Below are 10,306 nucleotides of genomic sequence, written 5' to 3'. Positions count from 1 at the left end.
CTAATTTGTTGCACAAACTCCCTCTGCCTAGACTCGATTTTAATGGCACTTGAACTATGAGTTTCTTCGCCAAAGGCCAGCAAAAAAAGGCTATCCATATGAGGGATTTGGATAGCTAGAGATGGTAAGTAAAATAGTATAGACATTTAGTGATTAAATTTATGTTTTGGTTGTGCCATCACTAGCAATATTATTTATGATTTCTGGACGCACTGTATGGCTGCCGTTCGTAGACCCACTCCAGTTGGCCAACTCGCTGGGTGCTTCATCATTCACATATCTGTCTGTCTGTCTGGCGGCTTATGTTTTGTGTTAATGAACAAGTCCTGGCCTTCAGCCGCCGGACCTGGGAGCTGTCTAGCATCTGTCTGATGGGCTCCGGACTCCATACGGCTGAATACTCCGACTCCGAGTTCGGCAGGGTCGTGTCTATTACGTACTAAATTATTGTGTGTCCATGTCCGGTCACCCTTCTCTTAGTCTCCCTCTGTCTCAGTCTCTCTTACTTTCTCTATCTCCCTCTGACTGACTGTCAATTTGCGGATACGGCCGGAGAGTGTGGACGTCAGGACACTCGTAGGATACTTTTGACAGTCGTTGGCTCTGTTTGGTTGCCAAAAGTACGTGAGTGGTTCGTTTTAATTACGAATGACGGCGTACGAATTGGGTGTTGTCTTCTGCATTTTTAAAGCCCTCCTGAGCCAGAGGTCTAGTCCTGCGTAGAACTGAGAAAGCGGAAGGGGCGAAAATAGCGTTTACTGCAGATTCTTGCCCCTAAATGCAGTCATAAATCTGTTTGCTTATCTGCTCAACGAGCTGAGTTGCGAGTTCCTTGCAATTTACATTCCCGTTTTCCACGTCAGTTCACAAACGATGGCTGGAAACTTAAAGCCAAAGGATTCGGATATATAGGATATAAATAATAAAGGGAAATTGGTAGCCATTATATACAAATATTTCTATTAAAAAATATATATCCTTTTAAGATTTTTAACTCAAGTTAAGGGAGATCCTTAAAAATATATTTTTTACGCTTATTTGTTGGCCTCTCAAAAATATAAAAAGGATTTCTAATTTCAAGAACATTCGGGCGCACATTTTACGCACACTTGGCTGCACATAAAAGGGAGAAAAATAAAGGATATGTATGCGCGGCTCATTTGCGGAGAACATGCTTAAAGAGCAATATACATAAGAGAATTTTGTGTGCAAAAAAAATAAATTTGCTTATGGTTATTTTGATGGGTGTGTGTTGTCAAAAAGGGCGTGAAAAGCTTCCACCCTGTCTTGCCAGAAAAAAAAGGATAACAACAAGGAGCAAGGTGAATGAGCTAAGCACTTTGCATAAAGTGTCATGCGTGGGTCTCGAAAAGGATACGGCAAAGGTTTTATGTCAAATTGAAAGACAGGCGGCTGGCCCGCAAAGCTCGTCTCGATTTCAATGCCAAAAGGCAACTAAAACCTAACCAACCACCCACACACACAGGCCCCAAATACATTCAATGAAACGCCTACGCACATACACGTAGTGGCACACGCATTTTGCATAAATTATGCGGTTGTCTGGGTCTGTGGCCAAGGCACGAAATGCATCGTTATTACACTGAAAGAAGGGGGGAAACGTTATTACACAAAGCTACCAAGCTGTGTGAAGTAATGTTCAATACAAATGTGTTTTTCTTAGTGTACCATGAAAAACGCTTTTCTGTCCCTCCTTGTCATGGCAACAGGAATCAGGCTCTAAATAATTTAGCAACCGGAGCGGACAATAAAATTCGAACCCAAATGTCATACGCATGCATTTGCATATGATTTAACCAGAAACCGAATCCTGGAGCCTAGAGCTTGGAGCCTGGAGTTGGGAACGGAATCAGGTTCCGAATCCAAGGCATCAGTTAGCCGGGGATGTGAATGCAATTGCAGTGGCCAAAGCCCTGGCCCCTCCTGGTTGAAATTGATGCCAGCGGCAAATCATGTACGTCCCTCTGTTTATTCGGGGTATAAATTTGCAGCATAATTTGCAAACGTTCAGTAGATTCACAAAACACACACTCAGCTGGAGTGTGGATAAGAGTGAGTGTGTGTATCCTATGTGCGTGGCTATCCTGCGTGTGCAATTTCCATGGTAAATTGCATTGGTAACTTTCAGGCTGCGGCTGCTCGTGTGTAATTTGTTTAGAAATTATATTTGATGATTTGCAAATTTGCTCACATGGCTGTGGCTGGAGTCCTTCTATTGTCCCGGCACTTTAACCTGTACGAGTACGAGTGTTCATTAGCCTGGCCAACAGATGGCACCGCTCCACCCGGACCCGGCGTCCAAGGACAACGACGGCCAAAAGGCAAATTGAATGGAAATTGCAAAATATAATGCAATTATAGCTGTGCGTCTGTGTTGATCCCTTTAAAGTTAAAACAATAAACTATTTGCATTCCACGTGCCATGGCAACGGTGGCTTTCGAAGCATAAAACGAATGCGATTAATTGTTAAATTGATATCCAAATTGAAATCATTTTACCAACGGGTATCCAGAAGCTTTGGATGTCATGCAAAATTCAGCTATTTTATGTCACTTTTATTGTTATACTCTTGCAAAAAGCATCATAGTTTCGTACTGGAACTTGTAAGATATAAACATCCAACTGGGCCATATATGGATATCATGCATTTTGAAGGGCACCCATCAGAAAAATTGGAAAAATATTGATAAAAGGATTTTGTTGGCAGGTTTTTGATGCAGAATATTTGAGAATTGTCCCACAGATTGTTTGAGGTATTCCGTTTAACGATCGGATAGAAATTGGCAAATATATAGACATTGGAAGGTGCCATATATGAAAATCCAGGATTTCGCAAGGGGTTGTATCAGAAAAAAAGGAAAAATATGGATCGAAAATTTTATTCTGGGGTTTTGATGCAGAATGACGGGGAATCGGTCTAGAAATCGATCAAGGTATTCCGCTTAAGGATAGTATAGAAATTGGCAAAGATATAGACATTGGAAGCTGCCATATATGAAAATCCTGGATTTCGCAAGGGGTTGTATCAGAAAAATGGAAAAATATGGATCGAACATTTTATTCTGAGGTTTTGATGCAGAATGACGGGGAATCGGTCTAGAAATCGATCAAGGTATTCCGCTTAAGGATTGTATAGAAATTGGCAAAGATATGGACATTGGAAGCTGCCATATATGAAAATCCTGGATTTCGCAAGGGGTTGTATCAGAAAAATGGAAAAATATGGATCGAACATTCTGAGGTTTTGATGCAGAATGACGGGGAATCGGTCTAGAAATCGATCAAGGTATTCCTCTTAAGGATTGTATAGAAATTAGCAAAGATATAGACATTGGAAGCTGCCATATATGAAAATCCTGGATTTCGCAAGGGGTTGTATCAGAAAAATGGAAAAATATGGATCGAACATTCTGAGGTTTTGATGCAGAATGACGGGGAATCGGTCTAGAAATCGATCAAGGTATTCTGCTTAAGGATTGTATAGAAATTGGCAAAGATATGGGCATTGGAAGCTGCCTTATGAAAATCCTGGATTTCGCCTGGATTTTGTATCAGAAAAATGGAAAAATATGGATCGAAAATTTTATTCTGAGGTTTTGATGCAGAATGACGGGGAATCGGTCTAGAAATCGATCAAGGTATTCTGCTTAAGGATTGTATAGAAATTGGCAAAGATATGGGCATTGGAAGCTGCCTTATGAAAATCCTGGATTTCGCCTGGATTTTGTATCAGAAAAATGGAAAAATATGGATCGAAAATTTTATTCTGAGGTTTTGATGCAGAATGACGGGGAATCGGTCTAGAAATCGATCAAGGTATTCTGCTTAAGGATTGTATAGAAATTGGCAAAGATATGGGCATTGGAAGCTGCCTAAGGAAAATCCTGGATTTCGCAAGGGGTTGTATCAGAAAAATGGAAAAATATGGATCGAAAATACTTTGTAATCCTCCTTTGTATTCTGAGGTTTTGATGCAGAATGATGGGGAATCAGTCTAGAAATCGATCGAGGTATTCCGCTTAAGGATCGGATGGAAATTGGCAAAGATATAGACATTGGAAGCTGCCATATATGAAAATCCAGGATTTTACAGAGGGTTGTATCAGAAAAAAAGGAAAAATATCGATCGAAAATTTTATTCTGAGGTTTTGATGCTGAATGACGGGGAATAGGTCTAGAAATCGATCAAGGTACTCCGCTCAAGGATCGGATAAAAATTGGCAATGATATAGACATTGGAAGGTGCCATATACGAAAATCCAGGATTTCGCAAGGGGTTGTATCAGAAAAATGGAAAAATATCGATCGAAAATTTTTTTCTGAGGTATTTCTCTCAAAGTTCTTATGAAAATGGGATGATATACTTAGAAAAAAATCTGAAATATGTATAGGTTGCTCCCTTTGATAATCATGAGGGACTTTCAAGCTTCGACATCAATGTTTCAGAACATATTGGTTTAGATTTTAATCCACAAATTGTTTGATAAGGTTCATGACATTGTAACATTATAACAATGGAATCTGTATAATTATTTATTCATTTTTAGACCAACAAGCTAAAATGTCGTGTAATTTACACCACACATTAAACATGCGAGTGTGTATCCCTACATCCTTTGGCTCCTGCCTGAAAAATTCCAGTCTGTCTGCATATTTGATACTTTGATCATTTTTGTACAACAAACAAGAAGTGAGTAAGCGGCGATGCCAATCAGAAGCCACCTCATCCACGGCTAGCCTCGGTGTCCTTTGGCAATGCTAATGTCCTGCCATAAACGTTGTTGTGTGGCTCTCTCCTCCTTCTTGTCCAGTCTCACATGCAGTAATCTAATCACCATCAGGAGCACCATCATCCCTTTTGGCCAGCGCAACATATTGACCGGAGCTTGTTTGCTTTTTTAGTATTCGGTTCAAAATCTTGGGGATGGGCTCCTGGACGAGGACCAGGACCAGGACTCCTGGTCCACCCATCTGTGGATAAATTTATGCACATTATTTGTCCTGCTTGGCATGTCGCGTTGATTTTTGCGCAATCCTTTTGCACATTTCCAAATGCCATTTGTATGCAAACTAACTGAGCTTTATGCCTCCATGGCCATCATGCAGTTCCCATTTCCATATCCACAATAGTCATTATCGTCATCATCATGAGGATGAGTTTTGAGCTGCCAAAGCAAGACATCAAAATGCAACAGGAGAGACGGGGGCTAAGATGGAGTGGCTCAGATTGTGGGAGGGATTTGCGGATTTATGGCTATTCCGGAAACATACATCTATGTATGTGTGCGCATCCTGCCTGTGGTTCGAGTGCAATAGAAATATGAGACAGCAATGCGACAGTTTTAACAAGGACCTATTTCCCCTGCACGGATGAGCCTGGGAAGCTGGTTTTGATTTGCGGCCGGCAGCATAATTTATATCTTGGCTTTAACTGGCAAATATAATTAATTAAAATTATTCAAAATCAATTATAAATAAGCTTTCATTTTCAGTAATATGATGGCCCACCTTTACCATAATTGTTTTTTTCATTTTATTTTAATTTCGACCTGCAGTTGACTTTCCTTTTGAACCCGGTTAACATTGAAGCTATCACAGGTGCAGAGGTTCTCACTGCTTCGCTGCAAATCTGGTCTTTTTTTACGCACATTTTTAATGCGAAAAATGATTGCCGACTGTCTGGCGTGTTCTGTATTTTTGGCAAAAAACGAAATTTGCATATTTGATTAATTTGTTTGGCATTTTGAGACCACTTTATATTCATAAATTTGCAAATTAGGCAGCTCCAACAGCCCCCATTTCGCATAAATGTGTTTTTGAATCGTTAAAAAGTTTTCCCTCAAACCGTATTGATAATGTGTTTTGGCCATTTTTCCACCGGCAGCCCCCCTAGAGTGCACTTCCAATTAGACTTGGCCCAAAAAAAAAAAGAGGGAATAACCAAAAAGAAAACTGAAGACTGAACAACTCCCAGGCGATAAATGAAGCGAAACTCGTAACTTTTTCGATAATTGTTGATAATTTTCGTGTGGCAGTAAGTGTTTCTTTTATTCTCCGGCTGCTCGACTTGTCAAATGTGCAACAGCTGCGGGCAAAGTTAAACAAATAATAAAGTTTTTAATTATAAGTCAGGCAGGCGGGCTGGTAGGGCGTAAAGTTTATTTTCCAGATCGTATCGAACCGAAAGACTTCGCAACTTCATTGGCCTTTGGGCAACTTTTCCATACACACATGCTATGTGGCAAGATGTGTGTGGCATGAGGGAAGTCAATGAAATTAGTGCTGCCGGCAGAAACTTACCAAAATAAGAATAAGAAACGGAAGTGTTAGTTGTGTGACATTTGCATGACCCATCCCCCTACTCCACCTTTTCCACATCGATCTCCCGCAGCGTAGTGTGGCATAAAAAGTTATCCAGAAACTTACAAGTTTGCCTGAAATAATCAGGAAGCGGAAACTCAAACAATTTGCGGTGCAGCTCAAGGTTTATTCCAACTTTGGTCTCCTCAATTGGTCATTGACTTTGGGGCAGTTTCCCAGTGCGTGAGTGGCAAAGTTTGTTGAGTTCTGCAACAATGTTGTTCATTTTCAGGTACAGCTATCCGGCAAGTAGGAAAAAATTAGAGAAAAGAACTGAAACTATGTAGGATTTGTTTTGATTAAAAATAGGAGTATTAGTGCGTTTTTCGGATTTTTAGTCAAAAAACATATAAAATGAGAAATTCTTGTTATAATGTTTACTATTTAGAAGTTTTAGGTGTGTTCTCTTTTTTGGAGCTCCCCTTCTCGTCGACCATGAGCTTTCCTTCCACAATCAGGTCGACCCACTCGTCCCATTCCTTCTTCCACTTCAGCATGCCCTTGGCCTTGCCCTCGTCCTTGAGGGAGCTGAAGCGCAACGAGTTCTTGGCGGTACGCTTGAGGAACTTTAGATCGGCGTTCATCGGGGCTATGCCCAGAAAGGCCATATAGAAATCGTGAGACAAGGGCTTGGCCCTCCAAAGGGCAGGGTTAGCTGACGAGATCACCATGGGCACGTTTTCGGCAATCAGAGTGGCTGCCGGATGGTTGCGATAGTCGGAGCCAAGCTGGAGCACTTGGTTGGACACCGGACAGACCTCAAAGGCGATGTTCATGTACTTGGCCAGATTCATCAGAATAGGGTGCTTTGTGATGGTGTAGCCGTGGGAGATTCGCTTCGCCCCCAGCAGTATGGCGTCTATCAGGTTCTCGTCTACGTGGGAGCCGTACCAGTTGGTCTGGCCAGCGTGGAAATAAAAGTCTATGTGGTCGGGCAGCTTCAGCAGCTCTGGGACATACCGGCTCAGTGGATGTTCCTTATCCTCCTGACCCACCAAATCAAAACCAATTACAAAGCCTGGAAACTCTTTCTGATACAGGATGAGGAAATAAAAATCTTATGAAGGATCTGATTCTTAAGTATAACAACTCACATTCAATTCTGTGCACTCCTTGACGTACTGTGCCACAACATTGGGTTCCACATGCCTCAGATTGGCGTAGATCAACTTGCAACCTATGAAACCGGGATTCTCCTCCTTGAACTGACGCAGTGTGTCCCTGTATATTTCCACGGCAACCCTGGCGGGCAAACGGCTACCGTCCAGACAGTAGAGACTCGGTATTAGCGACCGGAGCTCTATGTACTGCACCCCATCCGCATAGAACTCTTTAAGGGCGTTGTAGAAGTAATCGCCCCAGACTCCGGCATACCGGAGGAGGCCCTGCAGCAGATAGAAGATGCCCATCAGGTGCTGCCAGGCATGGTCGTTGGTGGTGAAGCTGGTGAGAGGATACATGCTGAGGCGTGTTAGCAGGTACTTCTTAAGATTTTCCTCGCCGCGATACTCCCTCAGTTGCGCCATCGTCTGCCACTCGCCGTCCTTGGAGTCAGAGTCCTTTGGCTTCTCCTTCGAGAAACGAAACTCCTCGATGTGGCAACCGTTGTTGGTGGTGCAGACCCAGAGGTTCTCCCTATAGGTGACTTTAATGACCCAGTCCAGGCTGCTGATGGAGGAGTCTATGAGCTTGAGAGCCCCGCCCTTGGGCATCTTCTGCAGCATTTGGAAGAGTGGCGACTCCTGAACTTTATGCAAGACCTCAAAGATGTGATAGCCTGGGGCGAACTTGGTGGGGTCCATGATGCCCTTCTCGTACTCTCGTTTCTTCTCGCACATGATCATTTCGTTGGCGGTGCGCTCCTTCAATGTCAGCTGAATGTCATTGCCTACGGCATTGTAGCGCTCGAAGGAGGTGTAGATTTCGCGGAGTACCTTGTAGTCCTCGGGCGTTCTCTTACGCAGATTGGTAGCGCCCAGCAGTTCGGCCAGGGAAAGGGTGTCTATGTGGTGGTGCAGGGATCGGGTGACAGTTGGAACGGCCCTCTTGACCAGCCTGGCGGACTGCCAACGACAGGACAACAGAGCCGTCATCTGCAACGAGGTGGGTTCCGAAAACAGATAATTTAATTTCCAAAAACTAATTTTGAAGGAAAAGTCCAACAGGTTTTTCTTTTTGTTTGTTACGAAAACGGAAATAGAATTTCTTGGAAAGTTTACATGGACGGACGGAAGCGGAGCTCGTTAATTGAGATCGTTATGGCTATCGAATTTAATGACCATCACTACTCGGTACTATATTTTGCCCAAGCAGTCACAGAAGTACAGTCATTCAACTGTCATTCCATAGCGTAAAGAAACTTGATAAACTTTTAAATAAAAGATACATTTTATTGACTGTTCATACAAAGAGTTATGTAAAGTCGTAAGTAAATATTTGGCAATCATGTTGCCTAGTTTAATTAGCATATTCATTTACGTAGCAATAAAATCTAACAAAATTCCTTTAGGCCGTCTGCTCTCACTAACTGGTCTTCTGGGCCATTCGAGTTGAGCTTCTTTGAAGTGCAACTGGCATTTGCATTCCAGACTTTGTTTTTCTGGCCTCATCCACTCATCCGCTTGTCAATCGGGCCTCAGACCCGGCGATTACCACGTCCTTTTTACCCCAAGGCCAAAGGACACTCTCCAAAGAGTTTTCTGATTTATCTAACGAACTAAATGGAAGCAAGAAGATACATCTACAAGATTCTGCTTAAGTGTTTTTTCAGCATAACACAGATACAAAGATACAGATGCCGATGCTGAGTATCTGTGAGACACGTCTTTGACACATATGAGTGCACGGGTGTACGTGTGTGGAAAGTGCAGTGAGCCCTGAATTTTCCCGACTCGCCCTCGGGCCCATGTGAAAACTTTTCAAGTGTTAACGAGTTTTGTTGCACACACATGTGTCGATTGCATACGTAGTGCACTTAACTCGGCAACTTGAACGACATTTAAGCATTTGGCAGTGGTGTTGCTTTTGTTTTTGGCCTCTGCAGTTGCCTTTGCAACAAAGAGCCGTTGCTGAGACAAGTGGCAAGCTGATATGCCGCCTCTGTTGTTTGCCAGAAAAGGAAATTTGATTTTGTGCAAAAACAATTTGCATCTTAATTGTGTGCCACATGCCACATGTCGAAGGCTGGCAAGCTGGAAAGTGTGTAAGAACTGCTAACCAGTAAATACAGTATTGGTTGCAAATTTTCCTTTAATTACTGTTGATCACTTTTGTTTGGAAGAGTGACTGAACTAAATGCTCAAATTTATAAGCTAATAAATAAACTTTATTAAATTGTATTTGATTCTGTTAGTTGACTAGTTGGTTGAAAATTTCTTAAATTTACACAAGATTCCTGGGGATTCATTCCATTAGCCCAAAACATTCCAGCCAACCAGCATTTTTTGGCAATTCAAATCGAGCTGCTAAACCCAGCCACAGCCAAAAATATGTTCATTTCCACATCTGCAGCCCATTTTCAGTTTTCTTTGTCTGTCAGGACCACGCCCCCACCACACTCTCTCGCCCACAAAGACACACACACGCCCCGTTGAAGGCGTCGCTATAACATCTCCATTTTTTTCCCAGCTTTTCTCTGCTCCTTTTTTCAGTTTTATTTTTATTTTTTTTTGCTTTTTGCAGTTACAAATTATGCTCATATAAATTTTTATAAAACATTTCTGCCGTTGCCATTTTATTTTATGTTTCTTTTTGTTACAACTGCGTCCCACACACTCCCACTCTGCCACAATCTCACACTCCCACACGCACATCCTTTACAGTGGCCCCGAAAAGTAGGCAATGCCTGGCGAGCGCCTTTTCAGTTCAGTTCTTTTCAGCTTTTTTTTCTCCCAGTTCCTCGTCTTTTTTATTCAGTTGGGTCTT

General features: G+C 42.3%; 1 protein-coding gene and 1 long non-coding RNA gene across 3 annotated transcripts; both read right to left on the bottom strand.

The window, feature by feature from the left end:
* Positions 1-4,635: 4,635 nt before the first annotated feature.
* On the bottom strand, positions 4,636-6,698 carry LOC138926104 (uncharacterized). The gene is made up of 3 exons (XR_011442462.1): positions 6,449-6,698; positions 5,531-5,711; positions 4,636-5,453 (listed from the first exon to the last, which is right to left on the bottom strand). It is a non-coding gene; the product is annotated as an uncharacterized lncRNA (long non-coding RNA).
* Positions 6,699-6,700: 2 nt separating this feature from the next.
* On the bottom strand, positions 6,701-8,716 carry Adgf-E (Adenosine deaminase-related growth factor E). Of its 2 annotated transcripts, none has more exons than XM_017235399.3 (2): positions 7,477-8,710; positions 6,701-7,413 (listed from the first exon to the last, which is right to left on the bottom strand). In XM_017235399.3, the coding sequence occupies exons 1-2, from the start codon at positions 8,473-8,475 to the stop codon at positions 6,763-6,765; spliced, it is 1,650 nt and encodes a 549-aa protein (XP_017090888.2). In that variant the 5' UTR covers positions 8,476-8,710; the 3' UTR covers positions 6,701-6,762. The 2 variants fall into 2 exon arrangements, with proteins under 2 accessions (XP_017090888.2, XP_070134912.1); XM_070278811.1 differs by having other exon boundaries at positions 7,256-7,409; positions 7,477-8,716.
* Between the last annotated feature and the right edge of the window lie 1,590 nt (positions 8,717-10,306).

The sequence above is a fragment of the Drosophila bipectinata genome, chromosome 2R, assembly GCF_030179905.1.
Source record: "Drosophila bipectinata strain 14024-0381.07 chromosome 2R, DbipHiC1v2, whole genome shotgun sequence".
Classification (NCBI taxonomy): domain Eukaryota; kingdom Metazoa; phylum Arthropoda; class Insecta; order Diptera; family Drosophilidae; genus Drosophila; species Drosophila bipectinata.
The sequence above is the reverse complement of the archived record's forward strand: the minus strand, read 5'-3'. Positions and strand labels throughout refer to the sequence as shown.